Source organism: Salvia hispanica, chromosome 6, assembly GCF_023119035.1.
Source record: "Salvia hispanica cultivar TCC Black 2014 chromosome 6, UniMelb_Shisp_WGS_1.0, whole genome shotgun sequence".
Taxonomy (NCBI): Eukaryota; Viridiplantae; Streptophyta; class Magnoliopsida; order Lamiales; family Lamiaceae; genus Salvia; species Salvia hispanica.
Genome location: NC_062970.1, coordinates 8,231,073 through 8,250,755, shown reverse-complemented (window position 1 = coordinate 8,250,755; position 19,683 = coordinate 8,231,073). Strand labels below are relative to the sequence as shown.

General features: G+C 35.4%; 4 protein-coding genes across 7 annotated transcripts; 1 reads left to right on the top strand and 3 right to left on the bottom strand.

Moving 5' to 3' along the window:
• The first annotated feature begins 986 nt into the window (after positions 1-986).
• Positions 987-3,967, top strand: LOC125191704 (phosphatidylglycerophosphate phosphatase PTPMT2-like). 2 transcript variants are annotated; one of them, XM_048089111.1, is made up of 7 exons: positions 987-1,224; positions 1,379-1,584; positions 2,216-2,338; positions 2,766-2,859; positions 2,975-3,057; positions 3,156-3,245; positions 3,362-3,967. In XM_048089111.1, the coding sequence occupies exons 2-7, from the start codon at positions 1,387-1,389 to the stop codon at positions 3,680-3,682; spliced, it is 909 nt and encodes a 302-aa protein (XP_047945068.1). In that variant the 5' UTR covers positions 987-1,224; positions 1,379-1,386; the 3' UTR covers positions 3,683-3,967. The 2 variants fall into 2 exon arrangements, with proteins under 2 accessions (XP_047945068.1, XP_047945067.1); XM_048089110.1 differs by having other exon boundaries at positions 1,325-1,584.
• A 93-nt stretch (positions 3,968-4,060) lies between these two features.
• Positions 4,061-7,894, bottom strand: LOC125194413 (palmitoyl-protein thioesterase 1-like). Of its 2 annotated transcripts, XM_048092608.1 has the most exons (12): positions 7,675-7,894; positions 6,905-6,989; positions 6,528-6,579; positions 6,417-6,437; positions 6,288-6,341; positions 6,108-6,158; positions 5,656-5,718; positions 5,358-5,423; positions 5,051-5,089; positions 4,742-4,858; positions 4,558-4,650; positions 4,061-4,440 (listed from the first exon to the last, which is right to left on the bottom strand). In XM_048092608.1, the coding sequence occupies exons 1-12, from the start codon at positions 7,769-7,771 to the stop codon at positions 4,204-4,206; spliced, it is 975 nt and encodes a 324-aa protein (XP_047948565.1). In that variant the 5' UTR covers positions 7,772-7,894; the 3' UTR covers positions 4,061-4,203. The 2 variants fall into 2 exon arrangements, with proteins under 2 accessions (XP_047948565.1, XP_047948566.1); XM_048092609.1 differs by lacking the exon at positions 6,417-6,437 and having other exon boundaries at positions 6,288-6,363; positions 7,675-7,731.
• Positions 7,895-9,856: 1,962 nt separating this feature from the next.
• LOC125194412 lies at positions 9,857-11,841 on the bottom strand. 2 transcript variants are annotated; one of them, XM_048092607.1, is made up of 5 exons: positions 11,827-11,841; positions 11,130-11,243; positions 10,734-11,024; positions 10,105-10,552; positions 9,857-9,931 (listed from the first exon to the last, which is right to left on the bottom strand). In XM_048092607.1, exons 2-5 carry the CDS (start codon positions 11,235-11,237, stop codon positions 9,921-9,923), a joined length of 858 nt encoding a protein of 285 aa, XP_047948564.1. In that variant the 5' UTR covers positions 11,238-11,243; positions 11,827-11,841; the 3' UTR covers positions 9,857-9,920. The 2 variants fall into 2 exon arrangements, with proteins under 2 accessions (XP_047948564.1, XP_047948563.1); XM_048092606.1 differs by lacking the exon at positions 11,827-11,841 and having other exon boundaries at positions 9,857-10,552.
• A 1,460-nt stretch (positions 11,842-13,301) lies between these two features.
• On the bottom strand, positions 13,302-16,173 carry LOC125192808 (heat shock cognate protein 80). Its single transcript, XM_048090468.1, has 3 exons — positions 15,949-16,173; positions 15,351-15,492; positions 13,302-15,248 (listed from the first exon to the last, which is right to left on the bottom strand). Exons 1-3 carry the CDS (start codon positions 16,069-16,071, stop codon positions 13,414-13,416), a joined length of 2,100 nt encoding a protein of 699 aa, XP_047946425.1. The 5' UTR covers positions 16,072-16,173; the 3' UTR covers positions 13,302-13,413.
• Positions 16,174-19,683: the final 3,510 nt, after the last annotated feature.

Sequence of the window (19,683 nt, the reverse complement as noted above, 5' to 3'; positions counted from 1 at the left end):
TTTTCATAACTATAAGATGATTGATTGATTTAATTAGGAAATACTAGATTAGATTTGGTTTTCATGATTCATTTTAAAAAAATAAATCTTATTATAATTTTGAAATACAAAATAAACTAATCAAATAATACTATCAAATGACAGCTTAGCTGTCCTATGGTAATTTAAAATAAAATAATAGGAAAACAGGATGCGGCTTGATAGAAAACCGCTGCTCATGTAAAACAATGGTTTATAGATAAGTAACGGTCAAAGGGAAGTCTCAACTCTCTAATTATTTACTAATTAATATTGTACACTAATGAAATCTTAATAAATGGAAATTAAGAGCATAGTAACGCTCAGCATTAATGAATACACAAAATAATCGGTTAAACCGTTACCCATACCTACGGGTACGGTTCGGGTCCTGGTCCCCGGGTTAATGTCAAACCTTTATAAGTAAACTCGTGACACCTAATTTGGTCTAAAACTCTTCCTAAATGGGAATTTTGTTTTGAAAATAACGTGATTATACTTCTTCACCAACCTTGTCTTAAAGAATTGTCACGCACAAATGGAATTTATAAATTATAAGAGATCTTGCAATATTCCCAAAGTTGAGAATAAATTTTGGACAAATATTCATTCAAGAAAACACTTAATTATTCAAGTAGAGGCACTAGAAATGTAACCACAAACCAAAAAGTGATCAATTGATCAAACATAACATTCCCCATTGTCCAAATATTATTGCTGTTCGTTGAAATTTTATTGTGACAATAAATTATGCGAATATTTCCTCTTTAAATTATTCCACAATAAATTATTCGAATATTTCCTATAAATAGATTTCATTTGTAAATTTAAAAGATCCAAAACTATAGGACAAGTGGACCCGGGTATCCAGGATCCGAATATGGGTATATCCGATTTGAATTTCGGACATCAAACCACACATGTAAAGTTTTCGATTTTTGTGGCTTTCCGGTTTTCAGCAGATTTAGTTGAGTGAAAAGGATAGGTAGAGAGAGAAAAACTGAAGTGGCGTTACATTGCATTATTTTTTTGGGTCGCACACATTTTGCAAGAAAACTACACCCAACAACCACTGATAGCCCTCTCTCCTGAACATGCTCATTCTTGATCCCGATTTGCATTCTATTCCTAGGGATTATCGAAATTGGTGTACAATTAAGGGACATAGGAGGTTTTGTTGTTGTTGATATTCGAGGTGAAAGGGTGGTGGGTTTTTCTTCTAAATCTCTGTTTCTTGTGGTTTTGATCATTTAGTGAAAAGGTTGAATTTTTAATGTAAATTTCTGGGCCTGTTGTATTTAATTAGTATTGCGCAGAGCGTTTCCGTTTGGGTGTGGTTGAATCTGGGTTGTAACTGCAGTAAAGAAGATGTATATTGAGGAATTGAAAGAGGGGGATTCTGAGTGCGGTGAAGAGCAAGTTTGTGAAGGGGCTTTGGTTATTTGGGATCCGAAAAGGCTGTTGGTGGGGGCTGGGGCTCGTGCTCTTTTCTATCCCACATTGTTGTATAATGTTCTCAGGAATAAGATTCAGTCCGAGTTCAGGTGGTGGGATAGGGTTGATGAGGTATATATTAATTACATTACCCCTTGATTCCACTTATCAGTATATCTTCTAGCTTTATGGCTCTTCTTCTTTGTTTCTATTTGTCATTGATTTGATGAATGAGTGTTAGTATTCCTCTTTGTGTAAGGCTCTTGGTCTTGTGTTTTCTTTAGCCTGTCTGGAAATAAAGACTCATTTTTCATAAAAAAAATAAAACACCCTGTCTAGATATTACTACTAATATAGAGAATGCACTTGGTATGCTTACCTGAGCCTCAGCCCATATAAAGGAAATGATTTCCTTGTAAGGGGATCTGATTAAATCTTGTGGAGACAGTTGAAGATTCTTATTTGTATTTTGGGTATCTCTTTTTTGTGTCGTTTAGTTATTCCTTCTTGTCGTCATCAATGGTCTAGAGTTATGATTCTGGAAACTTTTCTGCATATTTTCTGGTTGTGTTAGATGATTCTATTTATGAATGTTATTGGAATTTTGTAAATTTACACAGAATTTATAACAACCTGCATAAAATTATGTAGGCACCTGATACATGAAACAAAACATTTGAACTTTCTACAGCGTAGTTTTTATAAAGTACTTCTCTGTTCGTTTTTTTTTGTCAAGCCTTTATTGATTTTTCTATTATTCCAGTATGTTTTGCTAGGAGCTGTTCCATTTCCAACTGATGTGCCGCGCTTGAGAGCTCTTGGCGTAGGTGGGGTTGTTACTTTAAACGAATCATATGAGACTTTAGTTCCGAGTTCACTATATCACGTAAGTTTATTTTACTCCCTTGACCATTTTACACTCAACCATTTAAAAAAATTTAATGTTTCCTTCTATATGATATTTGTGAGATATTTCCTTTGTTATGAGATAATTTAGCGATGAATGATAATGTAATATTTTTACCTAGTTCTTCATACTATATCTCATCACAAACATCATATACTTTCACCTCATGTCCAATTTGTTAAGGATTTAACTATTCATCTAGTTTGGCTGACATGCTGTAGATGCTTTAAAATACATATAAGTTGACGTCATTGAGTTGATTTTTAATAAAAGTGGGAAGTTTTATCTTCTCTAGGCATTTAGATTTGGAGCAATAAATAAAATGTTAACATGCGATGCTAGTAGGTTTGTTTTCTCATCAGGTTTTTGTTTATGTTGAATAATGTGTTTCGTCTACCGTTTGAAGGATCACGGCATTGAACACTTGTTAATACCTACAAGAGATTACCTTTTTGCTCCATCACTAGGAGATATATGCCAAGCTGTAGAATTTATCCATGGTAAGTTGTAGTTAGATTCTTAGTCACATAACACAGTTTTCATAGTGTAATTTTATATTCTTACTTTCAACGAGCTTTCACTGCTTTCTCACATATACTCGTGCATCTGTCACAGGCAATGCACTTTGTGGCAAAACTACATATGTTCACTGTAAGGCTGGCCGAGGACGAAGCACTACAATTGTTCTCTGTTACCTTGTATACAACCTAACCTGAGAATCTTCACATAATTGCAAAATCCAGTTTTGTTTCAAAGATTTTATTTTCTTTCGAAATTTATCTTTCAATAATAACAGGTTAAATACAAGCACATGACACCTGGAGCTGCATATGAGTATGTGAGATCTATCAGGCCAAGGGTCTTGTTAGCCTCCTCCCAGCGGCAGGTGTGCTTGATTATACAAGGCATAACAATTGCCTTATATGTTTATGGTTGAAATTATCTACAATATCGATCACTTGGAATTAATGTAGCATTTCTCTTTGCCTTGTCAAATCACAGGCTGTTGAAGACTATTACTATAGGTTGGACGAGTCTGGGATTGAGAAATGTGATTCTCCAATAACTAGCTTGAGCTTACCTGAGAGATGGGATGTGGAAGAATTTGACGACAACTCATTGGTGTTGATTACTGAGTCGGACCTTGATGGATACGAGGAGAACCATGGATTAGGGGAAGCAGGCGAGAGTGAAGTAAACCTTGCTTGCAGGGTGCAGGTTGTGAGTCAAGCAGCTATATCAACTCTGTCGTACCTGTGGGTTCGCTGCCAGACAGGGCAGAAAGTGTCAAGGAGTATGGGAGTGGACATACATGTTTATTGATGGGGCGTGAGAGATTAGGGAATAAAGAAGGGTTTTTTTTCCGAGTGGTTGATGGTTGTCCGTCTAAGTGAGAGGGATCTATGTATGAGTACAATTGCCAAAGAAGAGTTACCGGATTTGGTAAGTGTACAGTCACAGAGGTTGTGGTCATCCTGCGTTTGTTTACCAGGGTTTTATTTTGTCTTGTAACTTCGAGTTGAGCTCACTTCTTGGCTCATCTTTCCCTATGTATAAGCACAACACTTCTTCATCTAATATAATCAGCCTTGCTTGCTTTTTTTTAAATCTCTCTCTCTCTCTCTGAGTTTTGAACCTTAGGTTTAAGAACAATATGTCCATTTCTATATGGTTTCATAACAAATTCAGACAAGAATGTCAGAATCTGAACTCAAGGCAGATCTTTATTTAGGACTGAGAATGGATACATTAAAAAGTTCATGTTAGTACAACTAAAATCACAGTATCGTCGTGGTATAGAAGATCTCGACTGATCTGAAATAGGTCTACAAAATTTAGTGTATTCAATCAGAAGCATACAGCTTGAGCTTCTTCCCATCATGAGAAGACCAGGCCGAGGCATGGGATGATTTAGACAGTCTTGGTAGTGCAATGCTGTTTTCGAGCAAGTATGGGAGTATGTAGTCCTTCATTTCGCCGTAGGAAACTTCTAGATGAGACCCTGACACGTTGACAAACTTCACTTTCCCAGCCTCATCCAAGGTCTTCAAGCCAATCCAATCTTCGGTGTACAGGGTTGTCTGCAAGATTGGTTTTTGGATATAAATGTAAGGAGTCATAGCTAATGACCTTACAATATGTAACAATCAATATGAAATCTATGAAAAAGATGAAATATTTGAAATAAAGCATAATACCTCTTGTGCTGGCAAAATGGGGTCCCAGGAGCCATCAGGGAAATACCCAAACCAAGAGGTCTCTTTCGGCACTAAAACAACGTCGTTCTCAAACTGAATGAAAGTGAAGAAACAAAATCTTGAGCCATACTACAAAAATTAGTAAAACAAAAAATTACTAATTAAGCACTATGTTCCACTTCACCTTGATTAGCACCAAGTTCTCCAAGCTAGAAAATCGCTTCTTGTATGTGGAGTTCTTGTGAAATTCGTTGTTTAGCACGGGGAGGAATTTGCATCCGTTTTCATAGGAATCTAAGTCCTGATCATGAGAAAGAAGTGTGCCCATTCCAATCAAATAAATCCGACAATGAATGGCAACTTATACACACTAACTGAATGTGAAAGAAAGCTTCAAAATGAGATAGAATAAAATGATGTAGTGAGGGCGTATCGAGATTGAAGAAGAAATACTGCAGAACTATAGTTTCAAAAGAAGATCATATTAACTCACTGTTGGAATTTTGATGTAGTTAGTAGGCGCTAGATGTTCCTGCAAACCACATAAAGCTAGACATTCAGAAGGGTGAAGAAGTGTGTTTAATTGAATTGAGTACTTCAGCCAAGAAAATGAAATGAAGCGTGGTTAGATATTGATCAACATGTTGGTGGCTAATCACAACGAACGAGTTATAGTCGGAAGGAATATACATATAATTAAAGTTGGCCCAGAAAGCAAAGCATAATTTCCTTTATTTGTGTGAATGTACCAGCAGAATCTGTAAATATTTGAATCAACCAATATGTGGAGAATAGTGAACCTGAACGTAGTTGCTGTAAACTGCCAACTCGATCAAAGAGTCCACTAAAATGCAAAACCAAGCTGACTGCAAAATCAGGCACAATACATTATCGTACACACTACACAATTTTTAGGCCATGAGAAACAATTGGTATATGAAATAGAGAATTGGCCCATCTCTAACCATATGAATTGTTCAGATCTTTCCACAGGAACTTCGTTAAAACCCAGTAATGAGGTATTAAAGCTGTTATTGTTTTAGTGATCACAAGACATTGAATAGCATGACGTCTAACAAGTCTAAAAGGAAAACTTACTTTACAGAGAGGAATGGCAGCTATTCCAGCATGTGGACCTGCCAGAGATACAAAATTTCTGACCTGTTGCCAAGGTGACAAATATGAAGAATTTCTATAAAAAGTGCAGCTTGCAGATTACAGTTAGAACTTGAAGAAGAATGCGTCCGTTCTTATTGACAACAGAATGTGCAAATAAAACTACTGGTTGCCAGTTGAGACTAGAGCATTGAAGCAATCACAACAGCAATTTAAAGTATGATTAGTATATCTGAAAGGATTCCAGATACATATATCTGAAAGGATGTGCAATATTTAGTCTCTTCTATTTGAATAATTTGTATGTATAATAATTTTAGACACATACTACTAAAAGGTTGAAAGGAAGATTAAAAATATGTAGACTGCAGGAAAGAATCCTAAATATATGTAGAAAAAATAATCTTTCAAAACAAATCCAGTGATACACTTACAGGGGGTCCTCCGTCACAGAGCTCAATGACGCCTCTCCCAACCAAATTACCCTGAAAAGTATAAGATCGAGATTTACATGAGGATGGAAACCGTTTAAAGATGACATTATTCAACAGGGAGGTTTTACGACTGAAGAAGAGAGTAAGCTCAGAACTCGCAAATTGACAATCTGATATCACCTGTGAGAGCCCGACAATGTTGTATCCTCCACTGAGCTCACTCATGCTCTTGACCTGTAAGTTGAACGCATTCTCCCTGAGAAAGAATTCCTTGTCAATAGAGTAACTCCTTGGACAAAGTTACAGTACCTTCTCACAGGCTATGGCTGTCTACATCACAAAATCAGAATGCATCATTTGCTGTGTTTCTGTTCATAAAAGAGGTGATTATCTAGTCATTTCATGACGAAATAATAATACCTGTTCAAAGAAAGGCATAGTCCATGAATCCAGTGCACCATTTCCTATTTCACTAAAAGAAAGGCAAGGAGAAGATAACAAGAAATAATTAGTTCCATTTGCCACAAAATTAACAAGGATGGTTTGGCATTGCAGAGTCAATAACTCTTCGGTTAAAGATATTAAGCAATGTCTATCTAAACTGGTTTGTCCTCAACTAGCAAACTAAACTTTCTGGTGATAGACACAAAGAATCTTATTCCCTTGCTACAGTCAAAATCTTATTCCCAGGAATCATAACAAGTTCGATTTAATGCTAGGTCTTAAAATGCACAATTCTTCTACCATGGCAGAAATGAGTAGCGTATAATTAGACAATCGAAACAGCAATAACATACATGCAATGTCCCTGTGCACCAGACCAATCGCTGAGAAGACTGGTGAACTGTGAAATCCCTTTGTTATTACATTTGTCCGATATTCCTGCAACATTAAGCCAAACAACAAAGCCATATATTACAATGAGGATTCATAAGTCAACTACTGAAAATGCAGAAAGTAAATGGTTCAGATTCTAGTTACAAGAACTGAAAACATGCTATTTCCAGAAAGAGGAAGCAATATCCACACACACACAAAAACACCTTCGAAAATCAAGTTTCAATAGTGCTTCAGAGTTCAGGCTATCATAATTCTTCTCATTTGCAACCATAACTCATTCTTTTGTTACAGTCAACATCTTATTAACCAACCTCAGCTTTGGTCTCTGTTTAAAGAATATATACTAATATCGAGTTTTCTAGAAATGCTTCCAAACAAACCCCCAATGAATAAAAAGTGAAAACTCCATAAAGGAGTAATCTTTATCCTTTCCATATAGGAGTCAAAGCAACTGAAAAACACCAAATCGAAATCGGCCTTCAACTCTCCCAATGGTAGTTAAAACAGAGACACTAAAACAAATATTCCAACACTAAATAAACAAAACAATGATGCACCAGAAGGCAGAGAAGCTCATAAAATATGCTAATCTGTAACTCCAAAAAATATCGATCGGAAAACTCATTGATCAAATACTGCCAACAGCAAACTAAATAAAACCAAAAACAGCAAATATACCCAATAAGAAACGCAGAAGTAAATCTATCACAGCAGACAGGAAAATCACCATGAAAAACGACAAAGGGGATGGAAAGAGAAGTTCTTGGAAGAAACGACAGCACAGCTACAGCAAACATAAGCAAGAAATGATTGTTAGAGGCCATGGATTATTGAAATCAGTGGCCTCTAGCTCCAGAAATGCTGGGATGGTTTAGTTCGTTTGTCGCAGATGAGAGGTAGTTGGCTCTCTAAATTATTGAACACGATACTTGACCAATAACCGTGGTAAAACCTGAGCCAAGGTTTGGTTTGTGTTCGTCTCATATTTTATACTCCTATTAATTTGACTAATTTAAAGTCAACTTTTGTACTGAATGGATCTTCATCTTTAAATTTATGAAGTACTATTTATTTACATATTAAAAATTATTAATTTAATTTAACTTAACTTAAATTTTATTTCACAACAAAATTTCACTCCACTATTTAAAATAAAATATATCTACATATTCAACATTAAAAAATATATTTTCAATTAGAAAAATATTAGTAGTACTATGAACTTTCTAATTTTTTAAACTCATTTATCTTTAATAAGGTAGGATTCATTCTCCACTAATAATACTTTTAAAACTTTTTCTTTCTATCTCTTCTTTTCTTTTACCAATTGTGCATTAAAATTCGTTTAAACTAAATGTCCATACTCTTTGGGGATGGATGGAGTAATGTGTTTCCTTCTACAAAATTAGAGTTTCCTTTTTGTTTATTTTTTCTTTTAGTTATTTTCTTAAGTTTTATTTTTCCATAAGTTTACTATATAAATGTCTAATTGTTGGACTAAAAAGACAAACTTTGAATATTATTTTACTTTGAATTTTCATATTCTGAAGTTCTCGATTCGTTGAGTTCTTTATAACTGCTAGTTCAGTCATACTCTATATATTTTTTTTATCACTTTGGCTTCACTGAGTGATGTAAAAACATACTTCATCGATATGGATAGTGTTATCCATATTCCTTAATACGTTTTGGAAAGATGCAATATTTAATTTTTCAAATTTAAGTTGTGAGTAAAATTGCATTTAGTTCAAAAATGCAACATTTAGTTCTCGAAACCAGTAATTTAATTTGTCAAATTTGACTTCAAATTAGTAGTAGAAATTTTTTAAAAATACTGTATCACTGCACCAATATTATGAATAATAATTCAAATAATAAAAGGCAACTATCACATTACTTTATCTACTTTATTAACGGACCACCCATTTAACTCATTAAACATTTACTCTTTCTGTCCCGTTAAAAATAAAACGTTTTCCTTTCTGGATTGTTCAATTAAAAATGAAATGTTTCCTAAAATAAAAACAACTCTATCTCTACTTTTTCATATCTCTTACTTTACTCTCTCTTTATTAACTCACAAAGCAACACTATACAAAATCTCGTGTCGATTCCCAAATGTTTCATACTCCATTTAATAGGACGGAGCTCTGTCCTGTTAAAACTGAAACATTTTCCTTTTTGGATTGTTCCATTAAAAATGAAACGTTTTCTAAAATAAAAATAACATTTTCTCTACCTTTTCCTCTTTTTTCTTTAACTTACAAAACAACACTACATAAAATCTCATACCAAAAAGCAAACATTTAATATCTATTGGGACAGAGAGAGTATTTTTTAGACTCTGTGCCAGAAGACCTCTATTAAGACAGAACGGAGAGAGTATGTATTACATAATGACCTAGTTTACATATTGAATGGCATATTCATATTAAAGAATGACATGCTTTATACTCTCTTAATTTCTTAAAAATACAGAATTGGTTAAGATATATGGAAAAAAAATATGTTAGTGAAAATGAGTCCCACCTTATAGAAAAAAGGTTCACTAAAATGGAAATTTCTATTTTTATGAAAGGGCCAAAATAAAAAGAGTTTCTATTTTTCAGAAACAGAGAGAATATTATAGAATGACATGTTTTACAATTAAATCATTTTATTATTAATGACTAAAACAATATTCCAATCAAATATAAAAATACACCCCTCATGCAAAAAACCAAGGAAAAATATAATCCACCCATTTTATCAAAAACGGATTTCATTTTATTGGATCTATTTAATGTAGTAAAAGATTATAACCAAATATGAAATCCCACCCCTTAGTGCAAAACGCAAACCTAGAGTTCAGGACTATTTAATCTATTTTTAAAGCAAACCCAAGGAACGATGCTTCAATAACTGATGCATAAACAGCAAAAATGACTGGATTCTAATCCGAGATGGCATGCTTATTTCTGCATCTCATCATGCTCAGTTTTTTCCTATGTACACAAAATCTATAATCAGATGAATATCCATAAACACAGATATCAAATCCTGTAAAAATTTCGAACTTGAGCTTAACTAACATCCAAGGCATCAATAATTTCAAAATGCATCTGCATATCAGGGAGTTTACTAGGAAAGTATAGTCTCTCACGGAGATGCAATTTACCAGTATTCCTTCTCGCAGCAAGCTTCACAAGTCGAACGAGGGCGTCCTTCTCCTTACGGATCCAAATCCGCCTCTCATCACACCACTGTCTTGGCGTTCCATGGAAGAGAAACCTGATTCCCAGGTGCCTCTGAGGGAGACCTTCCGATATCCTATCAATCACGTCTTTATTGGTGAGATACGCCCCTTCAGAGTTCAAACCGACATCCACATAATGAATCTCGGATATGCTGTTGAAGAGGCGCTCCTTTGAAGTGGGCACAATCCAGCTGTCTTCTTTGACAGCGGATGGAGATTCTGAGAAGAAGGCAAACTCAGTTATGAGCTGGTTAAGTACTGTACCGCCCTTGCTGAACCCAAGAAGCGCTGTCTGTGGTTTGCATGGGGATGACGAAGAAGCTTCAGTTAGGTATGGCTCTTTTTGTTTTCCTGAAACGACATTTTTTGCCTGCAATGCAGTGGCCAATGCCATACTTAGGTTATACCTCAGCGAGCAGCATAATGTATAGTCCCAAGAAGAAGTCTCAACTCAAGCAGACAGATGTTTTTAAATTTATCTTTAAAATGACAGGATCGAAACATACAATACAAGCCGCACAGGTAGATCATAAATAAGATATGTTCATTACCTCTGCAAGAAACTTTGACAAGAGCAAGACCAGTGATGTAGAAGCTGGGAATCCAGTTGCATCATACGATTTTGGCTCGCCATACTCATTTACAGAGGGGATGAAATCCTTATAAACAGCAAATGGCCCGTTAAAAATGGCAGCCTCCACAACAAAGGCATTAATGGATCCACCAAATTTTGAAACTAAAACTTCAGCAATCTTCTGAGGATCAGATAATCTCTCAATCACTGGATTTTCCGTTCCTTCCACCCGGTCTCCACTAAAGAATATTGCATTTCCAGAAGGTACCTATCTCACGTAAATCATTTAAAAACTTTAAGGTAACCATTCACAACTTTTTTTCTTTTTGGGTTGCTTTTTTCAGCTATGCAAGACTGTAACCAAAACACATACTGCAAGCTTTTTCGAAGAAGGGGAAAGGGCGAGGGATGCTGCAATTCGGTAGGAAGTAGTGCTATGAGGATGCAACCGGATTTTCAAGATGCCACTCCAACGATCCATGCTTTTCTGATCAAGTAGTATTGTAGTAAGTATGTTAAAACTCCATTAGCTTAAGCAAATAAAGCTGTATAAAAGAAAATAGCTATTTGTTTGGAGAAGTTAAGAGCATCCAATTAGCCAAAAGCAAAGTGTTATGACATACATGTGCATGAAAATAATTGAGAAACATGTTTCAATGATACCAATCAATGGTGTTAAGGTAAAAAAATCCTTATATTGATGGTGCTGCACCCTAACGGTTGAGAAGTTACACTCTTGTCATGAAGCTACTTCTCATCCCTACCGTTGATTAATGCAAATAGTAGACAAATCAGTGTCGAGAGCAATTAACAAAATAGTCTTGTTTCAGAAAAAGTTCAGTAATTACATTCAGATTTCCTGAAAAGATGACGGTTCATAAAACGTAAGATCAATTAACCATATGATCCACTTCAGGTTACAAGTTAGAGGCGCACAATCTTAATAAGAGCAAAGCGTTTTCCATTCATGAAACAAAAACTTGCCTTAGATTTGGTTAAGAAAATGAAAAGTGATAGTTGTGACTTGTGAATAGGATAAGGTAGAGATGATAAAAACTGAGTTAAAATACCAGCTTCAAATTGAAACTAATCCATGCCAAAATATGCACAACAGTCATCAATCCGACATCAAAAATCATTACCCAACCAAGCCGGAAAAAGATGCACAAAAAAGCACGTGAAGTCAGAGAGACATTTCAACAAACGGATGGCGACACTGGGAGAAAAAACGGTGGAATATTATCGAACCACAGGATTTCGATATGCCTGCTGCTTCATCGCAAATCTGATAAGAGATGGGGAAGAGGGAAATCAGAGTTGGGTAAGTGCCTCCTAATTTTTCTGAGTAGTGTGGATCGAATCTAGACTGCGAAGATTTTAGTTACCGACTCAAGCCTAGTTTTCAATTACTAATTTGTCTCATTTTTCTATTTTGGACCACCGCATATAATTTATCCAATTTCATTTTTTATCATTTTTGGAAGTGGTTCTCATATTCCACTAACTCATTCTCATTCACATTTTATTACAAAACTAATATATAAAAATAGGACCCACATTTCACTAATTTTTTTCCACTCACTTTTCATTACATTTCTTAAAATTTGTGCCCGGTCAAAGTAAAACGAATTATTCAGGACGGAGGAGGTATTATTATTATTATCGAAAAAAATAAATTATTTTTCAATTAAAATGCTATTAAAATAAATAATTTTCAAAGTAATAAAAAAAATGCATTGCAATCTAGCTCGGAGCCTCAACAAATGGCGGACATATATATAGTGGCGAATGCAGAAATATTTATATAGTGACTGAGATTTTTAAATTTTGTTTTAAAGAATATATTTGAGTAATTTAGATAATTTGTAGGGACTTTTACACTATAATTTATACTAAATTTGAATTAAATTTTAAAAACCATCAATAGAAAAATAAAAAATTATTCTTTGAGGGCTTACACCTCTTCCCCCAATACACTTTGATCCGCCAGTGCATATGTATCCACTAAATTTGAATTAAATTTTAAAAACCATCAATAGAAAAATAAAAAATTATTCTTTGAGGGCTTACACCTCCTCCCCCAATACACTTTGATCCGCCAGTGCATATGTATCCATCAAGGGGCTTAAGCCCCTAATAAATCTATTATATTTTTCATTTTTCTTTCTTTTAGAGTAGTTCAATTTATGCAAATTTTATGTAGTAAAAGTCTCTCCTAACAATCCGTATCACCTAAAAATATTTTTTCAATTTAGTTTTAATTGGGATAGCTCCCCGGACCCCTGATTCATGCCCTCTTCTTCACTCATTAAAGATTTTAACGATTTTTCAACGTGAAGAAGCCACTGTAAAGGGTGTTCGTCGTAGTTGTTATTAGACGCCCAAAATTAATAGTTTTGGACTAGTACACTTAAGAACCATGAATCAACTTGGCCGAATAACATAGGCAGACCAGTCCAAATTTACTTGGTTACAGTTACAAATATTAGTACTATTATGCAATTAGATGAGCATAATGATGAATCAATATCTGCAAGTGGACAACTTTGAAAAGACTAATTAATTGCATACTACAAAATCCATCAGCAGCATACAAGTTTAGTCAAGTTTAGTTCAATTACACAAGGTAGTAGAGAAGGTAATGCAAAAGAGCGGATTTAGTCTACTTCCTCCATCTTGCTGCCATCTGCATCAGCCTCAGCTTCCTCCAGGGAAGGCATATCAACATCAGCCTCACCAGCATCATCATCAATGCTCAGTCCCAGCTTCAACATCCTGTGAATCCTGTTGCCAAAGGTGTTGGGCTCATCCAGACTGAAACCAGAGGTGAGGAGAGCAGTCTCAAACAGCAGCATAACTAAGTCTTTCACAGACTTGTCGTTCTTGTCAGCATCGGCCCTCTTCCTCAGCTCCTCCATGATCGGGTTCTCGGGATTTATCTCCATAGTCTTCTTGCTTGACATGTACCCAGCCATACTCGAGTCCCTCAGAGCTTGAGCCTTCATAATCCTTTCCATGTTAGCAGTCCAGCCATACTCCCCCGTCACCAAACAGCAAGGAGATTCCACAACACGATCTGAGACAATCACCTTTTCAACCTTGTCACCAAGGACATCCTTGATCACCTTGCAGAGACCCTCAAACTTCTCTTTCAGCTCTTCCTTCTTTTTCTTTTCATCCTCGCTCTCATCAATCTTCAATCCTTCCTTGGTGGCAGACACCAGTTTCTTGCCTTCAAATTCTTTCAGCTGGCCAACAGCATACTCATCAATGGCATCCACCATGTAAAGAACCTCATATCCCTTCTTCTTCAACTTCTCAAGGAATGGAGAATTCTCAACAGCCTTCTTGCTCTCACCAGTGATGTAGTAGATGTCATTCTGGCCTTCCTTCATCCTTGTGACGTAGTCCTTCAAACTGGTCATCTCATCGCCACTCTTGGTGGAGTGGTACCTAAGCAGTTCAGCAATCTTTCCCTTGTTCTGGGAGTCCTCATGGATACCAAGCTTGAGGTTCTTCGAGAAAGCCTCGTAGAATTTGTTGTAGTCCTCCTTGTTCTCAGCTATCTCAAAAAATAGCTCGATGCACTTCTTCACCAAGTTCTTGCGGATCACCTTCAAGATCTTGTTCTGCTGCAACATCTCGCGGGAGATATTGAGAGGCAGATCCTCCGAGTCCACAATACCTTTCACAAAGCTTAGGTATTCAGGAATCAATTCCTCACAATTGTCCATAATGAACACACGACGGACATACAGCTTGATGTTGTTGGGTTTCTTCTTGTTGTCAAAGAGGTCAAAAGGAGCCCTCTTAGGAACAAACAGAATAGCCTTGAACTCGAGCTGCCCCTCAACCGAAAAGTGTTTGACAGCCAAGTGTTCCTCCCAATCATTGGTAAGACTTTTATAGAAGGCAGCATACTCTTCCTTAGTGATCTCCTCAGGCTTCCTCATCCAGATGGGCTTCTGCTTGTTCACCAAGTCCCACTCGTGAGAGACCTCCTTGATCTTCTTCTTTTTCTTATCAGCTTTCTCCTTGTCTTCATCAACTTCTTCTACCTTGCCTTCCTCATCCTTCTTGTCCTCCTCATCCTCATCATCAGAAATTTCCTTCTCAGTAGTCTTCTCAACCCAAAGAGAGATGGGATAGCTGATGAATTCAGAGTGCTTCTTAATCAAATCCTTGAGCCTGCGCTCCTCAAGGTACTCGAGCTGGTCCTCCTTGAGGTGGAGAGTGATCTTGGTGCCTCTGCCAAGGGCCTCACCAGAAGTGTCTCTGGTGACGGTGAATGAACCACCAGCTTGCGACTCCCAGACATATTGCTCGTCATCATTGTGCTTTGTCGTCACAATCACCTTATCTGCTACCAAGTATGCAGAGTAGAAACCAACACCAAATTGCCCTATCATGCTCACATCGGCACCGGCAGCAAGGGCCTCCATGAATTCCTTAGTTCCAGACCTAGCAATTGTACCAAGATTGTTGACCAAATCTGAAAATCAAAGTGAACAGGTAACAAGGTGAGTTCCATAACCAAGGCTATAAAACTAAGCAGAAGCCGGAATACAACAAGAACCAAGAACAAATTACTGACCAGCCTTCGTCATACCAATACCACTGTCTATGATAGAGAGTGTGTTATTGGTCTTGTCAGGAATGATATGGATGAACAGCTCTGGCTGACCATCTAGCTTGCTTTTGTCAGTCAAGCTTTCAAAGCGAATCTTGTCAAGAGCCTGAATGCATACACACACAAAACAATCACATGAGTTCATAAGCATAATGTGATACTAGAACAATCATATACAAATGCCCTGGAACCTCTGATCTATGACATAATACTAGTCCAATTATCCAGGTAAAGAAAATAACGAAGCACTATTAACACTGTAACAGAGATTAACTGCAACCATTATAAAATGCTCAGAAAATTCCCACAGTTTCATGATTGTAGAAACATACAGCATACGAATTTACCTACTAAAAAATGACAAAATTGCTATATCTATCAACAACTTCATGCTCGACAATACATCAATTAAATCCAAATTTTTTGTCTAACTACCCGTGGATAGGGAAGAGGACGCAGATCGGATAACAATCCACATAATTTACGTAAGAACCAGCAAACGAAAACAGATCCACATATTTGAACGGCGATACACAAAATAACACGAGAGATAGAGGCTTACGTCGGAGGAATTGCTGATCAATTCACGCAGAAAGATCTCCTTATTGCTGTAGAAAGTATTTATGATGAGACTTAAAAGCTGATTGATCTCGGCTTGGAAGGCAAACGTCTCGGTTTCGGCCATTATCGCGATTCACAACTAAAAAATTGCAGTGACAGAGATATGAGCTGTGATTGGAGAAATGTTGAACAGAGCGCGGGGTAGTGAGGAAACACGAGCGAGTAAGATTTTATACAGTAGAAAATAGGGTTTCTAGATCATTCTGGGGCTTCCTCCTTCTTAGAGATCCTAGATCCTTCTGGAGCTTGATTAACATATCTATTTGTTTTCTCCCGCCGAATTTTACTATTTATTGACTTTTTCGCTTTTGTTTTTCTATGAATAAAATGAATGATTAAATGGTGTATGGAGGAATTACCTCAAATATAAAATAATAATAATACAATAATAAAATCCGAACAAAAAACTAAATATAGTACTCCACTTACTCCGTATCTCTTAATTACTAGAGTAATGAATAAAATTCGTCTATTTCAGCCCAATGAAATATGCACAGTGGCCCAATTACTCAATATTAGCCCAATGCAACACTAACAAGCCCAAGTTATAGTTGCATCCTAGCATTCACCAAGTGAGGAGGTATTCGATTTTGTAAGATAAGATCACAGTATGATACAATATAGGATAAAATAAGATCGACTTTATTTGGGTTAAAGGCAATAGAAAATAAAGAAGGTTGTAAGATTATATAGTTGGAGACTCGCAGGGTCTAGGCTAATTGGACTAGGTCACGTTCGGTTTGATAGATTAAATAGTAGTGAGATACAATATGAGCTAGAATAATATGGGTCTTGTCTAAGACTAAATTAGTATGGATTTTATCTTGTTGTTTGGTTGCTAAGATTATATCTAAGACTATTTTAGTAATGTGTTTGATTAATGAGATTCCTATTAATTTAGTTTACAAATTATAAAAATAGTAAGTTTAATTAATTGATTGACTAATTATATATTCATTACTAGTATTTAATAAAATTAAATATTAATTATAATTTTAAATTATTGTAAAGAAATAAATAATTGAGCATTCCACTAAACCCCACTAGACCAAAAATATGCATATAAAACCATTTGTACCATCTCTCCACTACAAACCAAAATAGAGAGTAATATATGTATGTCTAGGGATGTCAATCGGGCTAATCCGTTCGGGTTTGGGCCAGCCCACTCGGGTCGTCGGGCTATTTGGATGCGGGCCATTCGGGTTATGGATTTTTCGGGTCATAAATTTTCAACCCTAACCCTAACCCGCCAGGTTTTGGGCTAACCCATCGGGCTATTCGGGCCTAAAAGCTTTCGAAAATAATCTCTTGTATCAAAATTTTCTTCTATAAAATGATTTAAATTTTAGATACTTCTTTTCTTTTTAGTTTAGAATCATATAAAATCTTCAAATTTTTATAGTTCTCTTCAATAATACTTGAAAAGAAGCCTTTCATCTCGATCAACTACAACATAAATTAAAGCTTGTGTTCGTGTCATTATTATGACATTGTTCGTAACTAATTCTTTATGAAAATAAAAAGTCATATCTTACAAGAATCATTATTAAAATGATAATTATATTGAGATTTTGATGGGTTGGTTATTAATTTTGTCTTGATTGGCTTTGGTGGTGGTAAGACACTATTGGCAGATGATAAGACGGCGCAATAATGAGTTGAGGTGGAACTTGAAAACTGATATTGTAGGATCTAGTGGAAAAGTGTAGAATGAAAATTGAATAAGACTAATAATTGTGTAGAATGAATATTGGGGATTAAGAAATATAAAAAACTCTTAAAACTTAATATTTTATAATTAAAACTCGCAACCCATCGGGCCGACCCGCAACCCGTTCGGGCCAACCCATTTAACCCGTCAACCCATTCGGGTCAACCCGTTTGTATTCGGGTAATTAGATTACAGCTCTAACCCGCTCATTTTACCGGGCTATTCGGGCCAACCCACGAGTTTCGGGTTGAATTGACGTCCCTATGTATGCCTATATAGTGAGAGAAAGATGTGGATTCTACTGAAAAATTTAAATTTCTCTCTCCTCTAGGCCCAGAAAGTCGTTTACTCAGCGGCGGCGCCAAGAATGTGAGGAAGTGAGTGGGGGAGAAAGAAAAAGACATAGGCGCGACTAATTTGTCGGAGGGGTAAGCCCCGAATGGCTAGTCATGGGATAACACTCAGAACCATCACTGTGGAGCTTAGCGGGCCGAGATACTTTTGTCATGGGCCGAGTTGTGGGCCTTGGCCCGTAGGATACCCGACTAATACCCGATTAAACCCGATAAATTATGTATTTGTGATAAATATTTTTATTTAGTATAGGGCCTTGGCCCGTAGGATAAATCTAGAGTAAATTTATTTTATCACATGTAGATTTATGCCAAAAATTTCTTTATTTTAAAATTAAATAGTGTCTATTCATCTAATGTCTATTATATGGTCATATTCTAATGCTTATAGCACCCTAATCTAAAATTAAGACAAAACTCTCCCCTTAGATTTTAAAATGAGTGGATGAGATTAAATCTTACGAATCTCAATAAATAGTAGACAAAATATCAACAAAAGGGTAATATCGTCATTATGTTATCATATGTTAATTTTCGTGAATGTTTTTTTATATCAGCATAGTGTATTACAAATATCAACAATATGACATAAGAATATCAATACTAATATAAGAAAATATCAACACATATTTATTGAGATTTTTACATGGTTTTATTGAGATTTTTTGATGTATTTGTTGATAAAAATTTGGTTATCAACATTTACGAAAATTAAAATAAAAAATATCAAATTTCATCATCCGAACGTCGTCGGAACATATGCGATTGAGATCTCGTTGGAATCCTTATAAAGTTATCTTTAATTTGATATATTTTTTGCGAAAAAATAATTTAAATCGATAGAGTTACGTAAATTTAAAGTTTTAAGATGATTTTAATGAGAATGAATTGACATTAATACCCTCTAATTTTATTTATTAATTTTATTTATTAAAAATATAATCAATGTGACATTATTTCAACCACTAGATCTTCTAATCTAATGACTAAAATTTAGTCTTAGTTTGGAATGGCTAATTAGTTATCAATTGATCACTCCCCGTTTATTATATACTCTATATAAATATATATAGTCAGGGTCATCTTCTATTGCTTATGGCATCCTAATACAAAATCAAGACCAAATCTTCACCCTTAAATTTTAAAATGAGTGGATGAAATTGAACCTTACGAATTTCAATAAATAGTAGACAAAATATCAACAAAAGGGTAATATCGTCATTATGTTATCATATGATAATTTTCGTGAATGTTTTTTTATATCAACATAGTGTATTACAAATATCAATAATATGACATAAGAATATCAACACTAGTACAAGAAAATATCAACACATATTTATTGAGATTTTTACATGGTTTTATTGAGATTTTTTGATGTATTTGTTGATAAAAATCTGGTTATCAACATTTACGAAAATTAAAAAAAAATATATCAAATTTCATCATCCGAACGTCGTCGGAACATATGCAATTGAAATCTCGTTGGAATCCTTATAAAATTATCTTTAATTTGATATATTTTTTGCGAAAAAATAATTTAAATCGATAGAGTTACGTAAATTTAAAGTTTTAAGATGATTTTAATGAGAATGAATTGACATTAATA

Coding starts and splice junctions, on each gene's coding strand:
- LOC125192808 (XM_048090468.1), bottom strand. CDS start 16,071: ATGGCCGAAACCGAGACGTTTGCCTTCCAAGCCGAGATCAATCAGCTT. Junction 15,493..15,948: donor TGATCAGCAATTCCTCCGAC/GTAAGCCTCTAT, acceptor GTATGCATTCAG/GCTCTTGACAAGATTCGCTT. Junction 15,249..15,350: donor TATTGGTATGACGAAGGCTG/GTCAGTAATTTG, acceptor TTTGATTTTCAG/ATTTGGTCAACAATCTTGGT.
- LOC125191704 (XM_048089111.1), top strand. CDS start 1,387: ATGTATATTGAGGAATTGAAAGAGGGGGATTCTGAGTGCGGTGAAGAG. Junction 1,585..2,215: donor GGTGGGATAGGGTTGATGAG/GTATATATTAAT, acceptor CTATTATTCCAG/TATGTTTTGCTAGGAGCTGT. Junction 2,339..2,765: donor TTCCGAGTTCACTATATCAC/GTAAGTTTATTT, acceptor TACCGTTTGAAG/GATCACGGCATTGAACACTT.
- LOC125194412 (XM_048092606.1), bottom strand. CDS start 11,237: ATGGATCGTTGGAGTGGCATCTTGAAAATCCGGTTGCATCCTCATAGC. Junction 11,025..11,129: donor CTTCTTCGAAAAAGCTTGCA/GTATGTGTTTTG, acceptor TACGTGAGATAG/GTACCTTCTGGAAATGCAAT. Junction 10,553..10,733: donor TGTCAAAGTTTCTTGCAGAG/GTAATGAACATA, acceptor ACTGCATTGCAG/GCAAAAAATGTCGTTTCAGG.
- LOC125194413 (XM_048092608.1), bottom strand. CDS start 7,771: ATGGCCTCTAACAATCATTTCTTGCTTATGTTTGCTGTAGCTGTGCTG. Junction 6,990..7,674: donor CCCCTTTGTCGTTTTTCATG/GTGATTTTCCTG, acceptor TTAATGTTGCAG/GAATATCGGACAAATGTAAT. Junction 6,159..6,287: donor ACATTGTCGGGCTCTCACAG/GTGATATCAGAT, acceptor TATACTTTTCAG/GGTAATTTGGTTGGGAGAGG.